Raw genomic sequence first — 27,709 nt, 5'->3', positions numbered from 1 at the left:
TTTAATTAATTAACTAATGTCTCTATGTGGGTACACACATCTCTGGGTATACATATGTCTCTGTCTCTGTCTCTGTCTCTGTCTCTCTCTCTCTCTCTGTGTGTGTGTGTGTGTGTGTGTGTGTGTGTGTGTGTGTGTGCACGCATGCGTGCGTGCATGTGTGTCAGAGGACAACTAGAGGAAATCAGTTCTCTCCATCAATCACTTGAGTCTCAGATTGAACTCTGGGTGTCAGCTGTGAGAACAGGAGTCTGACCCACTGAGCCACCTCACTGGTATATATAATGCCTCTAAAGCAAACAGAATTTGTTTTATTTAATTAGCATTACTGCCATTTAACTATGTACTTTATCATTAATAAACTACAATGTAAGTCATATGTAAAGGAGCTGACCTGATACTGTCTTCTTCCTTAAGCAACACTTTTGAAAATGTACTTATAGTGAAGAAACCATTTTTTTGCTTTTATAAATTTTTTGCTTTTTAAAAAATAACCCAGGAGTCATACTTACAGATTTTCTCACTATAAATGTTTCATCTTTGGAAAATATTTCTTCTGAAATAGCCAGTCCATGTTCTTCTGACTTTAGTATATCATCAAGGTCATCATGATTGGACAAAGGAACTGCTTTTCTATATTCTCCTAACTCTTTGCTAAGCGGTTTAAATTCTTCTTTAAAATTCTTGTCCGTTGCCTCAAAAGTCTGAAGACCAACTTGACTTTGTGATGTGATGTCATTTAAATGGTGTTTGTTTTGAGAACATAGAGTGTGTGCTTGTTCTGATTGTACAGTGTTTTCTTTCCCCTCAGATAATCTAGAGAGTTCCGTCTGTTGAGCAAATGCTATACTCATTGATACGATGACCTAAATGAATAAAACAAAGAATGCTTAAACAGCAGCTGGAATTGAACAAGGAAGTTAAGACTATATACATTTTTAAAAGCCTGGCATCAACCCACACCCAATACCGCTTGGGTGACCAAGAACTTGAGACTACATAGCCTAGGGATTTGGGTAAAAACAAACACTACTGTTCTAAAAACAACAAACCAACAGCAACAACATACACATAAACATAAAACCTGTAGCAATAAAATGACTCCTAGACATTCTGCTCTACTCATAATGCATGCCAGGCTCAGCCATCACCAGAGAAGCTTCCTCCTCCTGCAGCAGATGGGAACAGATACAGAGGCTCCAGGATGACTGTACACAAAGAATGAGAAACTTTGGAACATTCAGCCCTAAACAAGATGTATCCATCAAATCCCTCCCCTCAGAGGTCAAGGAACTCTGCCAAAGAGAGGGCAGAGTATAAGAGGAGAGCTATTCCCACTTTTCTGAGAAACTGCCAAACATATTTCCAAAGTGGTTGTATAAGTTTGCACTCCCACCAGCAATGAAGGACTTTCCCCTTGCTACACATTCTTGCCAGTGTGTGCTATCTCTTGAGTTTATCTTAGCTATTCTGAATGCATGGAAGATGGTACCTCTGGGTTGTTCTGATATACACCGCTCTGATGACTAAGGACTTTGAATATTTCTTTATTTTTCAGAAACATATTTTTTTAGATATCTTCTTCATTTACATTTCAAATGCTATCCCGAAAGAGTCCCCTATACCCTGCCCCTGTCCTGCTCCCCAACCCACCCACTCCCACTTCCTGGCCCTGGCATTCCCCTGTACTGGGCCATATAATTTTCGCAAGACCAACGGGCTTCTTGGTCATTAGAGATTCCTCTGTTGAGAATTGTTTAGATCTGTATGTCATTTTTAATTGGGTTATTTCGGTTGTTGGTGTCTAACTTCTTGAGTACTTTGTAAATTTTGTATATTAACTCTGTCAAATGTAGGGTTGGCGAAGATCCTTTCCAAATCTGTGAGCTGCCAAAGTGTCCTTGACAGTGACCTTTGCCTTACAAAAGCTTTGCAGTTTCATGAGGTCCCACTGATCGATTGTTGGCCTTAGAGTCTGAGTCACTGGGATTCGGTTCAGGAACTTGTCTCCCATTGCAATGTGTTCAAGATTATTTCTCACTTTCTCTTCTATGAAATTTAAAGTATTCGGAATTATGTCGAGGTCCTTAATTCACTTGGGCATGAGTTTTGTGCAGGGTGATGAGTATGGATCTATTTTCATTCTTCTAGATGTAGACATCCAGTTAGTGCAGCACCATTTGTTGACGATGCTTTCATTTTTCCATTGAATGGTTTTGGCTCCATCATCAAAACTGATATGTCCATAGGTATGTGGGTATATTGCTGTGCCTTCAATTTGATTCTTCTATCGTTCAAGATTGTTTTGGCTATCCTGGGTTTTTTGTTTTTCCATACGAAGTTGAGAATTGCTCTTTAAAGGTCTACAGAGTCGTGTTGGAATTCTGATGACGACTGCATTAAATCTGTAGACTGCTTTTGGTAAGATAACATTTTTCATTACATTAATCTACTGATTCATGACCATGAGAGATCTTTCCATCTTCTGATATTTTCTACAATTTCTTTCTTTAGAGACTTGAAGTTCTTGTCATGCAGATCTTTCACTTGCTTGATTAGAGCTATATTATTTGTGGCTATTGTAAAAGATGTTATTTCCCTAATTTCTTTCTCCATCCGTTTATCATTTTTATAAAGGAGGGCTACTGACTTATTTGAGTTACTTTTGTATCCAGATACTTTGTTGAAGGTGTTTATCAGCTATAGAAGTTCTCTGGTAGAATTTTTGGGGTCACATATGTATACTGTCATATCATCTGCATATACTGATACTCTGACTTCTTCCTTTCAACTTGATCTCCTTTAATTGTCTAATTGCTTTGGCTAGAAGTTCAAGTACTATATTAAATAGATAGATGGAGCATGAGTATCCTTGTCTTGTGCCTGATTTTAGTAGAAATGCTTTAAGCTTCTCTCTGTTTAGTTTGATGTTGGATATTGCCCTACTATATATTGCTTTGATCACGTTTAGGTATGTACCCTGTATCAGGGAATTTCTCTAATACTTTTAACATGAAGGGTTGCTGGATTTTATCAAAGGCTTTTCAGTGTCTGATGAGATAATCATGGGTTGTTTTTCTTTCAGTTTGTATGGTAGATTCCTTTGACGGATTGTCATATACTGAGCCATCCTTGCAATCCTGAGCTAAGCCTAAACTATCTTGATGGATGAGGTCTTTGATGTGTTCCTGGATTTGGTTTGAGTGGATTTGGTATAACTGTATTTTGCTTCAATAAACGAAACTGGCCTGAAGTTCTCTTTGTTGTCTCTTTGCATGGTGTATGACCAGGGTGAATGGTCTCATAGAATGAGTGTGGCAGTGTTCCTTTTGTTTCTTTCTTATGTGATAGTTTGAGGAGCATTTAGAATTAGCTATTCTTTGAAAGTCTGGCACCAAAAACACCTGGCCCGGGGATTTTTTGATTGGGACATTCAATGACTGCTCCTTTTTCTTTAGGGGCTATGGGGCTGTTTAAATAGTTTACCTAATCTTAATTTAACTTTGATAAGTGGTATCTGTCTAGAAAATTATCCACTTTGTTAAGATTTTCCAATTTTGTGAAGTACAGGTTTTTGGAGTTTGAATGTCCTCAATGTTAGTTGCTATCCCCTTTATTTCTGATTTTGTTTATTTGGATACTGTCTCTTTGTTTCTTAGTTAGTTTGGGGTGTGTGACTTGTTGATTTTCTCAAAGAGCCAGCTCTTGGTTTCACTGACTTTTTCTAATGTTTTATTTCAGATTCATTTTAGCTCTGATTTTGATTATTTCCTGTCTTCTACTGTTGTTTGGTGTGCTTGTTTCTTTTTTTCTAAAGCTTTCAGGTGTACTTTTAAATTGCTGATATGAGAAATTTCTAATTTCTTTAAGGAGGCACTTAGTGCTATGAACTTTTCTCTTAAGACTGTTTTCACTGTATCCCATAACTCTGAGTTTGTTGTGTCTTCATCTTGATTGAAGACCCAACAATACCACTCCTGGGCATATACCCAAAAGATGCTACAACATCACAAAAAGACACTTGCACAACTATGTTCATAGAAGCTTTATTTGTAATAGCTAGAAACTGGAAACAACCTACCCCTCAATGAAGAATGGATAAAGAAAATGTGGTACATCTACAAAATGGAATACTATTCAGCTATTAAAAACAAAGACATCACGAATTTTGCAGGCAAATGGAAGGAACTTGAGAATATCATCCTGAGTGAGGGAACCCAGCCCCCAAAAGACATGTGTGGCATGTACTCACTTAAAAGTGGATATTAGCCATAAAATACAGGTACCATGTTATACTCCACAGAACCAAAGAAGCTAAACAAGAAGGAAGGCCTGAGCAAGAAAGCTTGAATTTCATTTAGAAGAGGGAATGAAATAGTCCTAAGAGGCAGATGGAGGGAGGAAATTGGGAGGGAGGGAGGTAGGGAGAGGAATGGGGAAGTTGTTCAGGATCAGGTGTGGGGAGGGACACAGGAGAGATGGCTGGATGGCCATGAGAATAAATGGAAATCTGCAACTGACAGGGTTGGGGGTGGGCATCTCTAAGACAAGACAGAGACCCAGGATAAGGGAGGCCACCAAGAATCGATGAGGGTGACTTTAGCTATGACTCAACTACATTGGGGATATAGAACCTGAAAAGGCCACCTACTATACCGAGACATGAACCCCAGTGGAGCAATAGACACACAAAACTTTCAACCCAAAATTTATCATGTCTACAAGAAATGCAGGCATGGGGCGTAGAGCAGAGACTGAGGGAAAGACCAACTAATAACCACAACAACTTGAGACCCATCCCATGGGCGAGCACCAATCCCGAACACTATTAATGATACTCTGTTTTGCTTGCAGACAGGAGCAAGTTGTCCTCTGAGAGGCTCCACCCAGCAGCCAACTCAGACAGATGCAGACACCCACAGCCAAACAATGGATAGAGTTTGGGGACTCTTATGGAAGAACAGGAGGAAGGATTGCCAACTCTGAAGAGAATAGGAACTCCACAAGAAGGCCAACAGGGTCAACTAACCTGGACCCTTCGGGCTCTTACAGACTGAACCACCAACCAAAGAACATACTGAAACTGGACCTAGGCCTCCCACTTCATATGTAGCACATGTGCAGCTTGACCTCCATGTAGGTCCCAAACAACTGGAATGGGGGCTGTCCCACAGCTGTAGCTTGTATGTGGGATATGTTCTTCTAGGTGGGCCACCTTGTCTGGCCTCAGTGGGAGAGGAAGCGCCTAGCCTTGCAGAGACTTGAAATGCCAGGGTTGGGGGGATACCCAGGGGAGCCCCAACTGCCCAGAGGAGAAGGGGAGGGTGAAGGGGTAAGACTGTGGGAGGGGGTGACTGGGAGGGGGCAGTGAGTGGGATGTAAAGTGAATATGTAATTAATAAATAAATAAATAAATAAATAAATAAATAAGTGTGTAAGAGCCAGAGGGGATGGAAGACACCAGGAAAATAAAACCCTTCTAAGTCATGAACTCACAGCGACTGAAGCAGGTCCTTTGCAATGCATTATGGCCTCCCATTCAGCGTTTTATGAGATTTTTGAATGTGGGGACCAGGTGGTCTTGCTGATTACTGTGCCTTCTCCTGGGCTCCTTTCCTCCTGCTCATTTGTTTTGTCCAATCGATTAGTTTTTGTTTTTACCTTATTGTATTTTATTTTATTATTATCCTTTAGAAGCCTGTTTGTTTTCTAATGAGACAAAAAAGAATGGATCTGGAATGGTAGGTAGGTGTGGAGAAACGGGGACGAATAGAGAGAGGGCAAGCTATAATCAAGATATATTATGTAAGAAAAAAAATCTACTTGCAATAAAAAGAAAAATGCCTGGCCTCGTAGTTTTTAAGTGAAAAAAACAAAAAACAACAACAAAAAACCCCTATCATACAGTAAAGTCAAGGACAAACTTGGTACAGTCTTCCTAGATTAAACAAAAGTAAAGATTTTTCTAAAAGCAAAAGGTGCTCAGTAAAAAAGTCTAGATAATAAAATTTTAATTATTTCTTTCTTCCAAGAAAATTTGCTTTAAATTTAATACTTTGTAAGTGCTTCTCTTTCTCTGTGCATATAGATTTGAAAAGATACATGTAAAATGACCACAAGAATGTGATCATATTCTAAATTATGGCTTGGTCATAGCTTATCTACAGCAAATATATTTCTGATTCAAGAAATATATTTTATTATAATATACAATGAATTTGGTCACACAGATTTATTATATGTATATATATATTCTTTTAATCAATTCTCTATTGGTAAATACGTAAAATTGGGTTTCACTTTTTTGTTGTTTCATTCTTGGAATAATGTTATGAAGTCCAGGCAGACCTCAGACTTACTATTCAGTCCAAGCTGTCCATGAACCTGTAATCCTCCTGCCTCAGTCTTCCATGGCTGGACTTACAAAAGAACACCACTGCACCTGCATGGTTCCATTATACTGTTCTAAGTAGCACTATGATGAAGTCTTTGTAATTATGTCATCATGCATGCTCTTTCTTATCCCACAAGAAATTCCTAAAGCAGGCACTAGGTTTGGTGGACTGGTAAAGAGGATTACATGTATAACTTTCCTTTTCCTTCTTCTATTTTTAAACTTTTAAATTCATATTAATTAATCATTTTTGTTTTTCAAGATAGGGTTTCACTGTATAGCCTAGCTGTCCTGAAACTCTGTAGGACTTTCCACTACAATTATGATCCATATCACTGCCAACTTCCCCCAGTACAGGTTCTTCAAAACTCTGGCAAGGTCTTGAGCCTTTGAGAACCAAACGTTCCATAGCTGTCTATCAAGTTCCACGTCTACAGACCTTCTATAGTGAGTACAGCTGGCTGTCATCTACTCAGCATGAGAGCATGCCTGGGGTCAGAATCTTTTCAGATAGTACCTAGCTTTCAGCTTTCAAAACCTGTGGTCTAGCCAAAACAACTGAGCTCTGATTTTATCTGCCTTGCACATGGTTGTAACTAGACTATTCCTTTCCAGATGCTAATTTCTCCAGATGTTAGTTTGTTTTTAATAGAAATAATGCTGATAATAGCTACACCAAGAACAAGAGAAACACATCCAATAAGTTCTTAAAATTTGTATTATTTCATTCAATATTCACTATAAGCTATAAGGTGAATCTTATTAATGGCCCAATATAATGAAAGAGGAAACTAAGGAAGAAATGAAGATGCTAAACGAGAGTACATGATATGACCCCAAAACACAAAGCAAATAGATGATGGAAGGTGGGCTTGAGGTCTGCATTCCTCAGTTCCTTTTCTAACATCAAACTATATCTGCATGGACCTGTCAAGAACTAAAACTCTATTACTAACTTCAAGAATAACTGTAGTATCAAACTACAAGACCACAAAGTTTTAGTGTAAAACAATTAGAAATCATATTAAAGGACATGAGTTCAAGGCCAGCCTGGTCTACAAAGTGAGTTCCAGGGCAGCCAGGGCTATACGAAGAAACCCTGTCTTGACAAAAAAAAAAAAAAACAAAAAAACAAAAAAAAAAAACCAGAGATTTGAATCAAATTATGTTCAACTATAGACAGAATTCAAGCCCCTTACTTGCTTCTGTCCCGGGAATGTCATGGTATACCCCACCTACAGAATTAGACCTCTTAGATGGCTATCCTTTCCCAGAAAACACAGCTATGGTAATGTTCTAGGCAGTCACCTGGAAAGTATGCCATTGTAACAAGATGTGAGGAGAGAAAAGAATTAGTTAAATAATACAACTTAGTAAAACTGCCAGCATTTTTTAAGACTGATGGTCAAGTCCTTTAAAATAGCTTTTGCTTTAATTCCCTAAATTGTATCTGGCCTCCATCTTTGTCTATCCACATTAAAAATACAACACAGAAAAGGAAAATAATTTACAATTGCAAAAAAAAAGGGGAGGGAGTGGGAAGAGGTGAGGTCGTGGTGGTACATTGCTTTAATCCCAGCACTCAGGAGACAGAGGCAGTCAGACCTCTCTGTTTTTTAGGCTAGCTAGTATACAGAGTGAGTTCCAGGACAGCTAGGCTATACAGAGAAACCATATCTTGAAAAACAAAAATGATTAATATGAATTTAAAAGTTTAAAAATAGAAGAGGAGGAGGAGGAGACAGCAGCAGCAGCATTATTGAGATGGGCTGGGAATAGAGCCCATGGTTGACTGGTGCTCATGTAGCAGGCATGCAGCTCTGGGCTCAGTTAACAACATCATAAAGAACCAAGCACAATGGCAGATGCCTGTAATTTCACCACTCAAGGAGATCAGAAATCCTGACAGAGAGAATTTGAGTTCTGCTATAATAAGGCAATGCCCTACCAACCAACTCAGCAACAACAAGAGAACAACAAAACAAAAACCAAGCAACAATGCAAGATGGAAGACAGTAAACTGTTGGCTATCTAGCTCTCTGTTGTTCCGCTTCCAGTGTGATTTCATGGAGAATGATAGAAATATTTCCTAAGAGAGGGCTGGCAACATTTACAGAAGATGTCATTCCAAAGATCAATTCTAAGAACTGCAATGGACTGAAAAGTTTCCAAAGATATTAACTTTTTATGCCCTCAAAACACATGACAAGAACCTTCAGCAGAACCAAGAAAAATCACAAAAGATCATAATGCTAACTTGAAACTTTTGACATAAACCTCTGTCAACTTTAATATTAAGTCAAGAACTTCATAGTCAAGAACCTTCTTTTATGGGCAAAGGAAAATACATTTTAAAAGTTTAAGCTTATTCCCAAAAGATCATCAGAAACATAAATTAAAAATATCTTTCAAAAAGCAGGAAAATTATCCTAAAATGAAAGTTAAAAATGGGAGAAAAAATTAGAATTTCAAACAATTTACAAGTCTGGGGATATTGCTCAATAGCTACCCAGCATGGCTGATCCTACCACATTAAATAGGAACAGCAAATTACACAAAAATATAAAATACTTCAGAAGAAATAATATAGGTGTATTAGACAGTTTGTCCCATTGCTGTGACTGATATACCTGACAGAAACAAAATAAAGAAGGAACTATTTCTTTCTTTTTTTGTTGTTTAGTTTTTTTGTTTGTTTGTTTGTTTTTGTTTTTTCCAAGACAGGGTTTCTCTGTATAGCCCTGGCTGTCCTGGAACTCACTCTGTAGACGAAGCTGGCCTCAAACTCAGAAATCCACCTGCCTCTGCCTCCCAAGTGCTGGGATTAAAGGCGTGTGCCACCACTGGAACTATTTCTTTTAGCTCTTAGTTCCATGATTGCTTGGCTCTAGGTGCTTGGGTAGATCATCACAATGGCCAAGGATGCGACCAAAGCTGTTTACATCACGGCAGACATAGAAGCACCTGCTATCCTGTTAGGCTTCCAGACCATAAGACTACATCCAGAGTCTCTGCAGTTACCCGCTCTGGAAATATCCTCAAACACACGCATCCTCACCAACCTCCATGGTAATTCTACATCTAACCAATCTGACAATGAAGATACATCTAAATGCTAATCTACATTGTGGCGCAACACTAGACACACACTTGGGATTCCTTTGGGGCCACATCCCATAATCTCACTACACCTTCCCTCCCTCCCAGTGACGACTGGGAACTTTCTGCACCAGCTGGTCTGCAGAGGCTTTAGATGCAGTGCTCATTTGATCCTCACAATTACTAGTATCTCTTTTTACACCAAGAAAATTGACTAAATAAGTTAAAGAACTTTCCCAAACTTCACAAATTTAAAGTATAACATGTCCAATAGCAAATCTCATGTTAACCTTGAGACTCTGATATAATATTCAATCTGAGAATCTTTGTGGGTACAAAGTACAAGGGAAGACTTGAATTTCTAGAAGAATCACACAATGATTCACCCACAAGCCATGACTCACTTTCACCTTCATCTCCAAGAACTATTTATTCTGCTCACACACTAAATGAGAAAGTCCTCACAGCCCAGAGATCTCCTGGGTCTTCATCTAACATGAACATCTCATGCATTTTCTCTATATTTTGTCAACTGTCTTCCTGTTAGAAATCCATATCCTCCAGTTCTTTATTTTTAAAATGGAGCAAATAACTCATAGTTCAATGTTTCCAAGAGTAAAATGAAAATGAATACACGTACTCTAGAAGGAGCTACTAAGATAAAGAAATGGAATGTAATGGCAACCTATGGTATGGTTAGTACTCAAGAGACTAAAAGATGGATTCCGAGCCCCGGAAAGAAGAGTCAAAGACGAGCAAATGCCACACTGACTGACTGCTCTCCTTCCCTCAGACAGGCACTAAGCTCATGCTGTCTTCTCTCTGTGTAAAGCTGCCATGCACACAGTTATCTCTGAGCAAAGGTGATAGATATACAGAGGACCGGACCAACTGCCTTTCTGTCCTAACTTCAACCATTTTTAAGGAAGGCCAAACTCATTCACAAAGAATGTTAAGACCAATAATATACATAGAATATTCCACTTAAAATCAATTATAATGCCAGGTGCAGTGGTGCAGAATTTGGGCAGAAGCAGCAGGAAGATGATAAGTTTGTGGCTGGTCTGGACTAAAAAGCAAGACTTTGTCTTAAAAAAGAAAAGGAGATGAAAGGGAAGGAGAGGAAAGGAGACGAAAGGAAACAAAGCAAAATATTTATAGTTGATACTATTAACTGACAATTTAAAAGTAGATTATAATAGGAAACTTATGAGGTATCAATTTATAGATTTTATCTATTCCACACCATCAATAAACTCTACCAGTTGAAGGCTCCGGGGGAGCAGGGAGGCCACCTTCCACTATATACCTACTATACACCCACCTTAGCTATTTCTTCTTCCAGTCGTTCTTGATACTGTTTTTCCATCAAGTTAACCATATTTGTTTCTTGCCTCACTTCGAATCTATCAGAAAACTACATGAAAAAGCAAAAGATGGCATATTATGTATATAAAATATCTTTTTTATTAGATATTTTCTTCATTTACATTTCAAATGTTATCCAAAAAGTTCCCTATACCCTCCCCCCTGCCCTGCTCCCCTACCCACCCACTCCCACTTCTTGGTCCTGGCGTTCCCCTGTACTGGGGCATATAAAGTTTGCAATACCAAGGGGCCTCTCTTCCCAATGATGGCCGACTAGGCCATCTTCTGCTACATATGCAGCTAGAGACACGAGCTCTGGGGGTACTGATTAGTTCATATTGTTGTTCCACCTATAGGGTTGCAGACCCCTTCAGCTCCTTGGGTACTTTCTCTAGCTCCTCCATTGGGGGCCCTGTGTTCCATCCTATAGATGACTGTGAGCATCCACTTCTGTGTTTGCTAGGCACTGGCAAAGCCTCACAGGAGACAGCTNTATCAGGGTCCTTTCAGCAAACTCTTGCTGGCGTATGCAATAGTGTCTGTGTTTGGTGGCTGATTATGGGATGGACCCCCAGGATGGGGCAGTCTCTGGATGGTCCATCCTTTCGTCTTAGCTCCACACTTTGTCTCTGCAACTCCTTCCATGGATATTTTATTCCCTGTTCTAGGGAGGAATGAAGTGTCCACGGGTTGGCCTTCCTTCTTGATTTTCTTGTGTTTTGGAAGTTGGTATACAAAATATCTTATCACCAATTTTTAATCTCATAATCTCAAAATGTTTCTAAAATAATATTTCTTAGCAAATTTCTGGATACTGTTAACAGAAAGTAAATTTCTATTATTTTTAATTAAAAACATTAATTCTAATTATTCTACTAAATTATACTTACTACTGTAAAAGAGAGAAAGATATATACTTATAATTAACAATTCTAAGACAGGTTATTAGGGGAACTTAAAATAAGATTATGTATATATGTGTTTCTCATAAGTTAAATGTCAAGCTGTGATGGCATTTCTTTGTCAATTCTTTTTTCTTTTTGGTATTTACTTATATGGTCCAATTTTCCACATGGTCCAATTTTCCACAAACATTAATACATTTTTGTAAGTGTAACAAACATAATCATTTTCTAAAACATAAACATTCTTAGCATCAAGGTATTTAACAATTATGTGAACTTCTTTTTTAAAATGGGTCATTTGTTTTTAATGTGTTTTTCTTCTGAGTTTGTGTGTGCATGTGTGTGTCACTGTGTGCAAGTAAAAGTCAAAAACTTCAACCTGTGCAAATGAGTCTTCTCCTTCTACTATGTTTCTTCTAAGGATCAACAAACTCAGGTCTTCAGTCTTGAAGTGTCTTGGCCTGCTAAGCCGTCTCCTGTTCTTTCTGAGTCATCTCAGGCTAAGGGTACAAATCTACCCAGGGCAGATGGTCACAGTCCAGTGGGCTTGGCCTTTTCTTGCTTCTCTTTGCGCTTTTGCTGCTACTGTTGAAGGCTCTGCCTGCATTAGTCCTTGTACTCCTGGTCCATAACACCTTCTTCCTCTTCACCAGGTTTGTTGTGACGTTTCAGCCCTTCTGTTCAGGCTTGAGCTGGAACACAGTCCTATTAGCGTCAGGGTGCTACCCAGCTTCTCTATCCACGAATTCTGCTGCTGCTCCAAAATGATTATATCTACCATGGCTTGGGGATTCAGACAAATGAGCTCGCAGGTACAGTCTCCCTCAGTACCTTCTACTCCTTGTGTTGCTTCCAACAAGTTTGTACAGTTTATTCTCCAGGCTATCAGTTAGGCTCAGAAGCACCAGGGACCAACATGCTGGTGATGCCCTACTCTGCCCGATCTCCAGCATATCTCAGAAGGAACACAGCTGTCATCCATGCACATGGCCTGAGAACAGACGGTGAGGTATATGCTGAGCCTCACCTAGTCCCTTCTTGGAAAAGTCCCTGTCCTGCTTCCTGGGGCAGGGTCCAAGCATTTGGAACCTGGGATGTCCTTTGCATATCACAGGTCTTCAGCGGGTGGTACAGGTTATAGTGGACCACCAAAGGCCATGTATGCGCCTGCAGTACTGCCCCAGTCACATCATCAGAACACAGACACTTTGCTAGTGGCTCCTTCACCTCCATGAAGACAAGGTTATTAGTGTGCATGAGATAAGAGCTTACATCTTTGTAAGATTCTGAACCATGACTAAGCAGTCCAGCCCACGAATTTAGAACTATCATGATCTTCCCTGATGATTCATTCACACAGGTCAGAAAATGGTCCCTGAAGCTATGGCCAGGAGGAAGTGGAGGAATTTACAAGGCATTACATGGTCACAGTGGAGCACAATGCCCTGATTGTCTGTCACAAATGTAAAACCAGTGCTTCTGGGACCCAGTGTGCAGTGTTTCCATGATGTTAATCTTACATGCGAAGGTTTTTTGGGGGTTTGTTTTGTTTTGTTGTTCTGTTTGTTTGTTTGTTTGTTTGTTTTTTGGGGATGGGGGCTTGGTCTCTCAAATCCAGACAGCCACTGATGCAGATGTCCTTCTAAAGCCAGTTATGAGAGTTTCCAGTGGGAAGAGTCTACACTGCCACAACATTCTCAAGCCAATGTGAACTGCAGCACTTGCAGCGTCTACAGCCCCAATGTCAGCCTACAGCATCTTGCTGTCTTCCCCATCTTCTCCTTCCACAAACCAGGGCTCCTCAGCAACTGACAGCACAGACTAACATTTGCCTTTTCTTCCTGAATTTCAGGCACTTCACATTCAATTTGAGTTTTAGATTTCAAATGTGGAAGCTTTTGAGATCTGTCACTATGACAGAACTTCTAAGCCATCTCCACAGGGGCAGCGATGTGGCCTGCAATGGGTCCTGGGTCCCACCCAAGGTTTGCTCTGGCTTGCTTTGTTATCCGGCCTTCTTTGGAACCTGGGACTTCTTGGAACTGTCATTGCTTCCGACCTCTGGTTATGGGCTCCCAGGTCCTCTTCTTCAGAGACGACACCCGAGAACTGCAGTAGGCAGAGAGGCCTCTTCCGTCTAGTGCCTCCTCCATTTCTTTGTCTTGGCCTCATGTTTGTCTTCCTTGCATAAGATACCACTGCTGGGCCTGGGGGCTGACTCCATCTCACACACAGAACAACAATAATTTCATCCAGATAAATAATCCTCATGCATACAGGAGATACAGAAATTGGCTTGATGCATAGAATGAGAAAGAGTAATGATTTTTATCTTCTCTAAATGCAGATGCTGCTGAGAGTTCTGTTGCTGGAGATCTGAAGAGTGGAGCAGGGTGTTCCTCTGTAACATGTGCTACACAGAGCTTTTATAGAAGCATGCCCATCACCGCAGCACCAGCACCCTGGACCTTGGGGATCCCCAACACTGTCTGAAAGATGGCCTGTCCTGATTCCTACATAGGACAACAAGGCTGAAGCTGAGTCCCTACATGCAGTGTGTGTGTGTGTGTGTGTGTGTGTGTGTCTCCATCAAAAGACATATGCTACAATAATAAAGAGGCCAAGACTTTAAGAAGTAAGAGGGCACATGGGGAGACCTGAGGATGGAAAAGGAACAGGGGAAATGATGGAACTATTCTTTTGTCAAAATGAAAACAAGATTTAAATTGATAATTTTGGATAATGAAAAAGAAAGCCATCACATTTTCTCTTTCTCTGTGTTTTCCCTGTGCTAAGGAAATAATGCAAGTTTCTTTAAATATTTTAAATCTTTTGTGTTTAATTAGTTACCAATTCACATTCATAAAAATGGCAGTAAGAAAAATCAGGGTATTTAGTGGTTTGAAAAATAAAGATAAGAAAAGCAATACCTTTGCTGTGCCATCCACACACTCTCTTAGACAGCTTCCACAGTACACTGGTTTCTGGGCACCAGATCCTTTAAACACCACAGAATCGATGGACAAGCTAAATATAAATAAAAGAGGGTAGTGGTATTAAGAGTTTTGAGTCATTATTAATCCAAAATTTATAGCATACACACATGTACTAGGGAACCAAAACCAATAAGCCAAGGTTTACAGACATTGTAACTTAACTCCATTTCTGTCTAACTTTTATATTTAAAGGTAATATAGTGTAAAAAGAGTATTTAATATAATATAAAAAGAGTATATTGTAAACAGATATACTTTATGCCACTTTATAAAGTTTATTAAGGCATTAATTTGATAAAGTTATTGAAGATAAATTTAGTAAAGAATAAAATCTGTTTTATTAAACCTCTCCCTCTCTGTGTCCCTGTCTCTGTCTCTGTCTCTGTCTCTGTCTCTGTCTCTGTCTCTTGCTCGAAAGCCTGGAAGACCATCAGAATGCCCCTGTACCTGCCGTGGGCCTAGGCCCAGGGGCAGGAGAGGAGGCTCCTTCTTTACAAAGTGACTTCTAGACTTTGCTGTTTTTAGCATATGTGTTTATATACATCTTCAGCTTTATGCTTCTAGTCTACATTGTTCTACAGGCATCCACTAATTTGTGAATTTTTTTCTAAAATGTTTAGCTTAAGTACTAAAAATAAAGCAACATGAACAGTTAGAAACACAGGAAAAGATAAGAGGAGAAAGTTATAATCTCCACTCTTAGGAAATATAATTATACAATCCCCATTCACATATATCCACACTGCCTTCTTTGTTCCATTCTAATTGTCTTTCTTAATGTCTTCTTTCTGTTGCTTTATTCTTTCTCCTATTCTCACTCACATTTTGCTGTCTAAAAATGACCATATAAAAATGATGTCACTGTCTAGCTCTATGACTCGCGTAATTTAACTTCTCGTGGTATTTAGCCCTTTTCTAATATTTAGTAGTACCAACGATGCTATGGTATCAAATGTTACCCATATGTCTTTAATGCTTCCATCTATATTTTCTATGATAAAAGCCTTATAGTCGTTAAGTGTAATACTTGAAATTCTGGCACTTGATTGACAATCACTTCATTCCGTAAGCGTTATTGGTGCTTATCCCAATTTGGAAGACCAGTTTAACTAACACTGAATTCACAGCTACTGTCTCGAACTGATGTGTCCACTGGCCCTTTTCTATGTGATTTCACCCTTTATATAAATATAATCGATGTCCCATGTTCTCTGCCAAGCAACACAGGATCATAGTATTTTTCTCTGTGCTTCCATGGCCATGTCAATCACATGTATCTGTAACCATCTGTTAGCCTAGTTTCCTGGTATTCTAGCAGGCAACATTACAGAAATGTGCAATGAACATGTTACATAGGCATGGCCTTAAATTCCACAATGTATATGACTAGTTTACAGTCCCAACCATTACTGCCTTTTAATAATTACCTGCAAATAATGCTCACTGAATTATTTCAATTATAGTCACAATTATATAGTATTTCAACTATACTGAAATATCCAAGAAAAGCTATTTTTTATACAGCTCATTCATTTTTTTTTAATTATTTTTAAGTTGTGCATATTTAACATTCAATATCACTATATCTAGCAAAATCCGCCTCTTAGCAGATTCTCCTCATTCAGTTTCTGGTGCCCCAGCCCTCCGGTTGAGCCCTTTCCCCTGCTTGCTTCCTTTCTGCTCTTAAGGCACGATGCATTCTTTGCCCCTCCTCCATCTTCCTCAGCAACTCTTTTTACTCTCTCAGGTCTCCTAATATTTTTATTTGGTTTTGTTTTTCAAGACAGGGTTTCTGTCCTAGAACTCAATGTAGACCAAGCTGTCCTCAAACTCACAGAGATGGATCTGTCTCTGCCTCCTGAGTGCTTGGCGTACAGATGTGTACCAGTACTGCTGGGCCTTCCTTTCTAATTTTTAAGCCTTACACTTACCCACACATGCACAAACACACACATGCGCACATACACGGCCATAACAAGCTTGGCTGCATACAAGGAAGAATATTTGTCAAACATTTTGAGTTTGGTCACCTTGCTCAATATTATACTTTCCAGGTTCGTTAGCTTTCTTTCAAAGTTTATAATTTCACTTTTTTCTACAACTAAATAAAATTTTATTGTTGGACTGCAGAGATGGCTCAGTGGTTAAGAGCACTGACTGCTCTTCCAAAGGTCCTGAGTTCAATTCCCACATGGTGGCTCACAACCATCTGTAATGGGATCCAGTGGCCTCTTCTGGTGTGTCTGAAGAAGGCTACAGTGTACTCACATACATAAAATAAATGAATAAAAAAAAACTTTATTGTTAAATATGCTGCATAGTCTGATTATCATTCAGGCTGGTTCTACTGTTTGTTACTGCGATTAGGGTAGCATAAATATAGATGCGTGGGTATCTCTGAGGCAGTGTTCTGGGTGTATGAGCAGGGATAGAGCTGAGTGATGCAGTAGCTCTGTTTTTAATTCCCTGGAGAACACCACACTGATTTCCTGACAGTAACATTTTGACTAACGTAACGTCAATGTCATTAGTTTGCGTTTTCCTAATGGAGAAGGATGTGGGGTACTTGTAGAATTCACACTTGCTGACCATTTGTGGTTTTCCTTCTGAGAATCATCTGCTCATTTCATTAAACCCACTTGTTACTTGGCAGTTTGGGTATTACGTTTTTGTAGTCCTTTGTCGATTCTAGATATCACCCCGATGACAAAGGTTTCTCTCACTCTTCTGGCTAGGTATTTGTTCTGCTGATAATTTATTTTGCTGTGCAGAAACTTTCAAACTTCTCTGCACAACTGACATCCATAGTATCTATTCAACACTCTCCACAACTTGTTTCATTTATGCCTCAAGATACTAAAGGGAACTATTACTATCTCTCCTAGTTAGAGGTGCTGTTATCTGTTCCTGATCACAAGGCAGCAAAGGTTACTGCAGAGGACAAATGGCTCGAAAATCCACAGATTTCTGAATTTCAAACATTTGTCTAAGAAGGTTGTCATGTGAAGTCACTTAAATGGATATTAAATGCAGATTCTGTATTTCTTTAACTATTTTGAGTCTAATTGCAAGGAATAGTAAATTCTTTTTATTTTTATTTTTTGAGAATAGTACATTCTTAATTAAAAATGTAAGAAAGGGCAGTAAGCTGGTATGAGTCCAAATGCAGAAAAAGCAAAGCAGCCTACATTCTGAGGCCTGCTCCCCATACCTTTCTTCACACACTGGAGAAAGCATCACTAATTAAAGATTATTCACTAATTAATCACTAAGAACAGATTGTTTGAAATACACTGACTGGTTTTTGGAGAATTCTTGCTCAAAAAGACAGCAGTAGTTTCTAAATGGCAATCCATAGGCTGAATATTAATATTTATCTTATCCGACTCCAAATGTACACTCAAGTATTATTATTATACATATCCCAAACAATAAATTAAACTCTAAAAGTGTCCAATGTAAGGAAATGCTTGACAAGTACTGGTCTCAAAGAACCTGGGGCTTTATAGGACTGTCAAAATGTGTGAGCACTTCCTAAGCCTACATGCAGTTCTTAAATAAAAGAGTAAGACTGCTTTCAAAGATGGAAGAATTTGATGTCTTGTCTTCCACCACTAGTTAAAAAAACTGTATTGCTGTTCTATTAGCAAATGCCTATGAAGACAGAAGTTCTACAACAGTAAAGTCAAGTCAGAATAAACCTGCAATTTTTATAACACTAGTTACAGTTTCAAGCATCCTTCCATTACATTATATCCAAAACATTATGTCATTTTCCACATGTCAGCAAGTGGAGAATCATTCCAGGTAGAAGGAAGTGCCACAAAAAATCCCATAAGCAGACACAGCCTGATATATTTCCTGACCCAGGGAGGAAGCTTAGTCTGAGAAGAGTCGAGGAGGTCATGGGCTTACTCTACAGGCCAGAGGGACACTGAGTAATGTGGTCGGCCTTAAATTTTAAGTGCTGTGGCTGAGTTGCCTGTGTATAGAACAGACTGGAAGGAGGAGTTAGAGTAATCAGCCTGCATGCAAGAGCAGGGCCTAGTGGGTGGTGCAGCTCCATATACTCTGATGGCAAAGAAAATCGGAACTTGTCATATAGATGAGAAGACAGGTGGGGGGCGGAGGACAAGCAGGAGGAGAGAACCATGAAAGGAGCACACTGATGTTAGACACTGGCGAGTGTCAGCATTCTACAACAAAGTGAAGGAAACTCAGCGGGAATGGAGATGAGCAAGATCAATGTAGTTAAGGCAAGGCACAGAATACACGAGAAATATACACCCGCTATCTCATTTAATCCTTCAGAATAACAAAGTTATGACAATGTAAGTAAAATTCCAACAGTAAAACACCTTTGGTTCTCATTTATTTCCATGTCTCAAAGGCAGAGGATGATCTGCTGAAATTCTTATCTCTCTGCGCAGGTTACATCTTAGTCTTAAAATAGCCCCTCTGGATATGCTGACCGACAGGCAGCACATGCATACCTTGGCGGAACCGGAGCCTCACTGACAGCCTGAAGTCTTTGCTGCAAACACTCAATTTCTGCTCTGTGGTTTGCTTCGGTTTCCTTGAGCTGCAGCTGTCCGGCAGCCACAGGGCTCTGTAACTCTTGGACTTGCCTCTCACATTCTCTGCTTTTCTCACTCGCTGGCAGAGAAGACACCTTGCTCTCATGACTGACATCTGTGTCACAGAAACAGAATCAAAACAACTTTGTTGCAAGATTTTGGTAACAAAGCAAACTTAATTATGTGTACAAAAAATACTCGAATTTCTTTAAAAATCTGCTTTTAGTGGTAAGTTGGGTTGCAGTTTCGCTTATTGTCATTGATGAAAACAGGAAAACTGTCTTAGTCAAGATTACTCTATCCTCATGGCTTAGGATCACTAAATCTAACAGTTTTACATCTTTATGTTTAAAACAATTTAGAAACACAGACTATAAGTCATGAGAAAGGTCCAAAGACATGAGGAGTCTTGGCCTTTCACTTTATAGATGAGAAAACTGAACAAGATGACCATGAAATGTTCAAGTCATCAAATTATTAAGTTTTAAAACAGCAAATGGATAAAACCTTTATACACTTGAGACGTACCTGTGCTCTGTAAAGCACCCTGAGAACAACCTGACAGAAGACCTGCTCCCTCTTCTGCCGCACTTTCTTCAGCAAACTCTAGTGCCACACCATCTGTCTGCTGCTGTTCATGGATCTATTGAGAACCGAAGAATAATGACATGAATATACATGCCAGGACTTGAATCTACATTGAAACCAACAGAGCGCTCTGCATTAGGTCTGTTCTTTAGTCCCCTAATCCTGTGCCGCTCTGAACCAAACACTTTGTTTCCTTTGACAAATGCCTCACTGTCATAGCCACAGGAATTAAACTGTATTAGCAATGTTCTCTTATATCCAGAGGAATGTTCACTTTGAAAAAACAAATGTTTCACAGAAATCTGAAATGAACGTCCTTTAAATTTCCACTGCAAGCATCAGATTTTTATTATCAAGAGTTGACAACAAAATTTGTATTTACCTCTGCATGACAGGTTTAGGCAAAGCCGTATGCTGCTCACTACAATGCACTCTTCAAACGTTTAAGATCTGCTTGTTCAACTTGGAGTCAAGGCAGACTAAGATTACAAAAGTCAGCTTAACTGTGTGCACGCAGGGACACACAGTGTATCAGACCTCATAGTGTTTATTAACTCACTGAAGAAATGACACAAGTGGAGAAGCAACACTTGTGGAGTCTGAACGTAATAACAGGGCCTCAAAAGAAAGACTCAAGTGAATCTGAGTGACAGGAAGAACCCACACGTGACCTTGGCCTTACTCATTTATAGCAGTGACTTTCTGGAAAGGCTCTGTGAGAAAACCTGTGCTTCAATGAGTAAAGACAATGATCTTTTTGTCATGGGATTAAATGGGATGAAAAGGGCAAAATAAAGCTAGTTAAATAAACAGTATCTAAATTACAATAGCAAGGGGAAGAGAGTGCTGACTTGCCAAATTAGACAAATATAGCTAGCATACGATGAAAGGCAGTGAGATGCAGAAAAAGCTACATTCCTAGAGGATATTTCAATTGGTCACTGCTGTCTCTATAAGGAGTCCTCTACTGACACTCCTACCTCCTGGATGTTTCTTAATCCCTTGCTTTGAGTGAGTGTGTTTGTGTGTGTGTGTGATATTACATGTATATATGCACGTGTTTGTGTATGTACATGTATTTGGGAGGGGGGGATGTATGCACACAGAAGTCAGAAGTCAATATCAGGAATTTTCCTCTGTCAATCTCTACCTTGGTTTTTTAGACAGTTCCTATGCATCTGAAACTTGGCAATTACGCTAGACTTTCTGGGTCCTTCTGCTTCCATCTCCCCAAAACAGGGATCACAGAACATGCCACCTTATACATGAGTTTGGAGGGATTAAACTCACGTCCTCTTCTTGCAGAGGAAGGACTTAACAGAGCCATTCTCCAACCCTCGGAGTACATTTAAACAGGGAATCTCACCTATTAATTCCCAGGGATAAAATAAAAAGCACTTTACATTTATATAAAGTAACTTTACAGTGTAATATTTACTCAACTCAACAACCACCGACTAAGCCTTTATCATGTGCATTGCACATGCTGTGCTAACCAGAGAGAATAAATGCAGGGCTCTGTGTTGAAAGTCTGGAATCTTGTGGACGAGGCAGATCAGAAAACAGTTAAAATAAAATGAAAAAGTAATGTGATAAGAGCATATGCTTAAACGAGAGTGTTGAAACAGAAAGAAGGGTAACCAAGCATCTAGGTTTAAGAGAAGGCTCAGAGGAACAGAGGGAGGATGTGTAAGCCTAGGAAGGCAGCCAGAGATGACACAAGAAAGTAACTTAAACTGTAACAAGAAATAGGAAGAAGTCAAGAAGTACAGAAGAGGATGGGTACCCTAGCAGAAGGAAGAGCAACAAAGCCCAGGAGTGAGAGATTGGGTTCACTTGGCTGAAGCAAGTATTAAAGTTCTGCAGTGATGTCTGCAGTCCTGACCTGATACCTGATGCTGATGGACTGTTCGGAGTTGGGCAATTATAGTTAACTGCTGTGTTAAAAACCACTCGTTACCCAATGAGCGCAGAACGGTTGACAGGACAGTTGGGAGATGCCTGTCTTTACTGCTTCCAAGTTTTTCTTTTGGCAGTAATTAGAAAACCTAACTAATAAACAGCTCTCTATGCTAATATAGACCTGCCTGAATGGTCATTGTGGGTTACAATTGCTACGGAAAAGCACTATGGTCTGTGTGAACACTTGTGGAAGTCGCCTATCACTTGATAGAAAACCAGGGCCTCCTACACTCAGGTGAATGCCGTTGGCACACAAACTGAGCATGATCTTCCACTCATACAGGAAATACTGAAGTGTGTCAAGTGACTCTAGTAAGATCAGACACAATGCTGTAGCCAGTACTGGACTGAAGGGCTGGGGCAGAGCCAACGGTTGGTGCTGGCTAAACCACAGAAAAAGCCAGCACCCACAAAGGCAGCAGTGGGGCAGAGAAACGTGGCCCATCAGAGGGCACATCAACAAAAGTACACAAAGACAGAGTTAAATGTTAAATGTGATATCAGTTATGTGCAAAACAATTAATTATCTTCTTTAACATATAAAGACAGACCCATTGCCTTAAAATGCTACATGTAATTATAGTTAACTGCTGTGTTAACTGCTACATGTAAGAGTCTGCAGGTGTAGTTTAGTGATAGGTTACTGTTCTACTGTGTGTTTAAACTCCAGTAAGTTAAAAAAGGAAAGACATCTATAACTAAATACAATTGTTTCATACTTTAACATTTGACATCCACTTACACTTCATCATGACTTAAAAACCCGTCTCAGGAAGTTACATACCATTTAAACTCTGGAAGTTTCTTCAGCTTAAGATATAAATGCTCTAATACAAACATATAAATGATTTAATATTTCTAGCATCCTTCTCCATGTTCACCAATTTTAGAACTTCCTGATTGACACAACAGCAGGTAGTAAAACAAATGCAGATATCATCTCCTTTATCCCACAGACCTTGCCTAAGCGCGTCTGCAGTACCGAGAGTTTGCGGCATTCTTCCGTCACTTTACCAAGAAGGACTTGCATGCTCTCTTGAAAGTCTGAAGGAAGAACAGACCATGATAATCATTTCATTTCACTGTACAAGTTTACCTCTTTTACAAAACAAGATTTACCTACTTAGAATTTTACTATGAAGTAACTGGTATGACATTATCTTGCAAACTTTATCTTAAGATATACTAGTTTCTGTAGCTATTTATTAGCAGGTTGCTCGTTACCTATACAAATATACTAGGAACATAAATCTGTTAAGGAACACCAATAAATTCAAAACTAGCACCACATTTACATGAAGAGAATTATCTCTTTCTATATTTAGCCCTGCCCTGGTCAGCCTGAAACGGCGGTGCAGACTCAGAGGGCCAAGGACTTACACAGAGGCATCTGCCTCTGCCACCTGAGCACGGGGATTAAAGGCCTGCATGCGTGCACCACCACAGCTGACAGAGGTCATTTCTTAATAGATCTTAAAACTCAATTTTTTAATCCACTTTTAAAATTATAAACCATTAATTTAAACTTAGTAAACTCTAAATTTTAAAAATTAAGATCTACAATTAGAACAGTTAACAAAAAGAATTAGAATAAAAAATAGATTGGAATGAATAAATCAAGGAGAAAGAAATATGAATTTCATGGCTAAAAATAAGATACTAAGAAAACTTATCTATCATTAAGTTGTTTAAAGTTACATTTATAAGCAATTGACTTAAGCAAAGTAAATCCTGTTTAACAGTATAGTAAGCTTTTTACCTTGAACTTCGTATCTATACTCTTGTAATTCTGGGCTTTGATTTTGAGAAGTGTAAACACCAGAATTCTCTTTCTCTTCTATATTCATTTCACATTTTAAAGGAGTATAGCATTCATCGAAAACATTGTTTAAGGTCTGTTAACAAAATTGAATATTTTACATTAAAATTTTAATTTTTTTCTCCTAAGTATTAGAAAACATTAACCTAAAGGCAAAAGGTCATAGTAGTATGGATGGAATATGAATTCCCTCTCCCTCCACATATGAACTCAATTCACAGAGAAAACATTATTTCTCTTTGACATGAAATTATTCCTTTATCAGGAAGATAATCTTAACTATACAAAATAGTACAGATTTTTCTGTTTTCTTGTAATTCTGAAATATATCATGAGTGTAAGCAATCCCTCCCTCGCACAGTTCCCACTCTGATATGATTGCTCTCCCTTGAAAATATCCCATTACTTCACCAACTACCCTTGAACAAACATCACACGGAGAGAAAGCTCAAAGAGGACAATTAGAGAGCTCTATCAAACCAACCAAAATGATAATATATCGAGGAGGAGATTATACTAATGTCCTTTCTATAATATGCAGACTGTTTTCTGTGGTCTGCCCATACACAAAGTTAAAAGTATCCAGCACAATGTTCTCCAGAGAAACTGAAACTTCCATCATGTAAGACACCATTTAATGTTCCAAGGTTTGATAAACCGTCCAAGTTAACTTTACCTTTGTCCCTCACTCAACTGGAAATAACCAATGGTTTAGAAGACTTTTAAAAGCCAATGTTTTACATCGCTGTTGCTTCCTGCATGATTTTAAGTTAAGCACACTGTCAGTATTTGGGCACACTGAGATTTCAGCACAGCCACAAGGTAAACTTTTACCACATTAGTGACCTTAATGAACAAACTGTTTTCCTGGAAGGTTAAACAGTACCTCTCTGACACGAACAATGATTATAGAGTGTGCACTATCCGAGACACAACTTATCTCAACTTCTTTGTTCCTTTTCTGTGGTGCCAGAGACTGAATCCAAGACCTCAAATATAACAGACAAGCAATGGATCAGAGTCACACCCTTAGCTCTAATTTCCTATTGTTCCAAACTGACTATCACAAAAAAGGCAAATGCACTCAGGAATACTTTGTAAGTACAGTTCTGGACGCGAGAGATTTGGGCAAACGTGAGTGGATGGTTCTGTTCATTAAATCAGTAGCAATATGGATTTTGGTACCTCCCAACCAAAACCACTTTTAAAGGTACATCTTACCTTTGAAATGTGAAAGCATTTCTCAGACACTGCCTTTTCAAGTCGTTCAATGAGCACCTGTAAAGGCTCCTCACCTAGCAGAAAACACACCACACATTAGCCATTTGCTGCATGTATGGAAGTAACCATGTCACATTTTAATGCCATCACCGAAGCTTCCCTAGAATAACACATATTTCAATTTCTTCCAAATGTGTTTTTCATTTTGCAATGCAGCTGTCTCAGATAGATTTCTAAGATTTGCTATTTCGATTCTATAGAAGGGTTTATACATTCAGGATTCTACATTCTAACCCAAGAATCTATATACTTACTTATCCATTAAATACACCTTTGCAAACCTCAGAACTCTCACAAGCCAGTGGTTCCCTTTTGCACAGAGACAGAGTTCAGAGATAGGACACTTTCATTAGTATGTGCGAGCCCTGGATTTCAGTCCTCATATTGCAAAGTGAAATCCATTAGTTAACTATTAGATATATACTTTCTGTTCTCTTCTCTTCTCAGAGACATTGATCACTACTCACTAGACTGACTTGTCACCTACTAATAGAAGTTCTCAGTTCAGAAGTTCTCAGTTCATTTTCCAAAAGCTTTCTGAATGGATTATACTTCCGTGAGAAAATGAGGCAGGGGGTTTGGCTCTCCTGGGCACCTCAATGACATGAATTAACAAACCCGGGAAACAGATGCAAAGCCTCCTTAGCCCACGGGGCCTAAGACAGGGACAGAACTATAGAAAGGTGCCTTTAAGGGATGCTTATTTGTTTCACAGGAATGAGTCAGAAGCTGGAGGGTTACCTGTCTCCTGTATTTTAACATTCTGGAGCTGGCACTGGTGCAGTTTATGAAGTTCGTCGACCTTTTTCTGTTGAGCGGAAATGAGCTCATCTTTAAGGCTGCAGAGAGCTTCCTCCCTCTCCTTTTCCATGTGTGCACGAACCTGATCCGCATGAGTTGAGTAAACCACGAAAAGGCATATGCGCTGGGCCTCCATCTGCAGCCTTAGATCATCCTTAAAGTGAAGAGGTACAAACATGAAGGAAAATTAAAGTAACAGCTTAGCTTCTGCTTCTTGACATGGACTGGACTTCAAAGGAGAAGACAGGTCATAGTTCTAAAAGTCATAGGAAGGAAGTGGCCTGCTTTGTAGTCTTCATCCAGATGCCCGACCTACTTGTCTTTCTCAAGAAAGGCCTCATCATGCTTTTATTTACTAACTCAGTGTAATCATAAATTGGGATAGTTGGTATAACTAGCAAAAGTTTAATATTTTAAGTAATATTTTACATGCTATAAAATAAAAATAATCTGAATAAACACCAATGCCCTCAAAATTCAAATTAATAATTCTCAATGTTGTCATTTTATTTTTTTCTCCTATTCCATCTACAGCTCCTTAGATTTAGAAAGAAAACTTTAGAGACAAGATTTAATTCATAATGTTTAATTAATCCTTGCCCACAAGGAACTGTTACCAAAAATCTGGAATGTGTTTACTATCATTTCCCAGTGAACATGTAAACATTACATTATAGTGTATATTTCTGTGTATTGACACAGAGGCATTCATTTTGTAAATTTCTTTGCATTTTAATATCAAATTTCAAAACATCGAAAAATGCTTCTGAAATTAATCCACATATGTGACAGGTAAATTTATATTGACTATAGTGTAGTATAAATGAACAATCCACAACTGGGCCGTTTTCCTTTGCAGAGCCCACCAGGGTTTTCCTAAGCCTGGGTCCTTTAATCAAAAGGTAGTAAATGATTACACACATCCACCTGAGACAAATGAGTAAAGGCTCTGCTCGTCAGCGGTCCAGCACGTGTCAGACTCCACTGAAATTCACTCTCGATGACACACGTCGATGGTATCTGTCCTCTGACCGCTGATTCAGGCAGCTTAAGAAACACGAGTTCTGCCTGGTTCCAAGTGTAGCTATTTCCAGTGACCACAGTTTACTCAGGAATGTAACTGCTGGTCATAGTTAAAGCACAGGCTTAAGCTTTAGTAGCTAAATAATTGTTTTATATAATTGAACTAAAAAAAAAAATGTGAATACTTACATCCTTGTATCCTTATCAATAAGTGGGTTATTTTGCCAATGCAATTGTGATAAAATGCTATTTTACTCATATGAATTTGTAAGGCTAAAATATTTTTTATGTTCCTTTGTCATTTTGGTTTCTTCTCTAAGACACATATTTCTTCATATCTTTGGCTCATTAAATCCTTTGTATTTTCTCAGGTATTTATATTACATTTACAGTCCTTTGTTTGTAACATATGTGGCAAACATCTGGCCCTAGTATGAAACATGTTTTAAGTATTGTTCATAAAGGAAACATGATCAAATTTCTAAATACTTCCTTTGACTTTGCTCTTTTTAATCAAAAGGCTTCCTATGTCTTAAGATCATGATTCTACTTTATTTACATCCTTCTGTCTAGTATGTGTTTAACTAACCTGGAGTTAATTTTTCCTAAAGAGTAAGGATATATTCCCCAACGCAAAAACAATTCTCTTAAGGCAATCATTGAATTTTCTGAGCCTTCCCATTGTCTTGGCTTGTTGATTGAAGTCTCTTCTCAAATATTATCTCACCAGAATACCCTCCCATAAACTAACTCTGTACGAGAGAGAGAGACAGAGAGACAGAGACAGAGAGACAGAGATGGAGATAGAGATAGAAGGGGGTACAGACCTTTGGGATATCCCTTTACACTAAAGTGTATAAAGAGCAGCCTGTGGCAATGGGTACAGGTCATTAATG

The 27,709-nt window shown here is 38.9% G+C and overlaps 1 protein-coding gene across 7 annotated transcripts in view; it reads right to left on the bottom strand.

Annotated features, from left to right (window-relative positions):
• Akap9 (A-kinase anchoring protein 9) overlaps nt 1-27,709 on the bottom strand; it is a 143,003-nt gene that overhangs the window by 76,636 nt on the left and 38,658 nt on the right. For all 7 annotated transcript variants that reach the window (XM_029477658.1, XM_029477660.1, XM_029477662.1 and 4 more), the window contains 9 exons: nt 25,731-25,944; nt 24,930-25,003; nt 23,649-23,784; nt 22,848-22,933; nt 19,868-19,982; nt 19,256-19,454; nt 14,697-14,793; nt 10,818-10,910; nt 513-866 (listed from right to left, as the gene is read on the bottom strand). In XM_029477658.1, coding sequence (XP_029333518.1) covers nt 513-866; nt 10,818-10,910; nt 14,697-14,793; nt 19,256-19,454; nt 19,868-19,982; nt 22,848-22,933; nt 23,649-23,784; nt 24,930-25,003; nt 25,731-25,944 — 1,368 coding nt within the window. The remainder of the gene's footprint in view (nt 1-512; nt 867-10,817; nt 10,911-14,696; nt 14,794-19,255; nt 19,455-19,867; nt 19,983-22,847; nt 22,934-23,648; nt 23,785-24,929; nt 25,004-25,730; nt 25,945-27,709) is intronic.

The sequence above is a fragment of the Mus caroli genome, chromosome 5 (genome assembly GCF_900094665.2).
Source record: "Mus caroli chromosome 5, CAROLI_EIJ_v1.1, whole genome shotgun sequence".
In the NCBI taxonomy this organism is placed as follows: Eukaryota; Metazoa; Chordata; class Mammalia; order Rodentia; family Muridae; genus Mus; species Mus caroli.
This window is presented reverse-complemented; position numbering and strand designations above follow the sequence as displayed.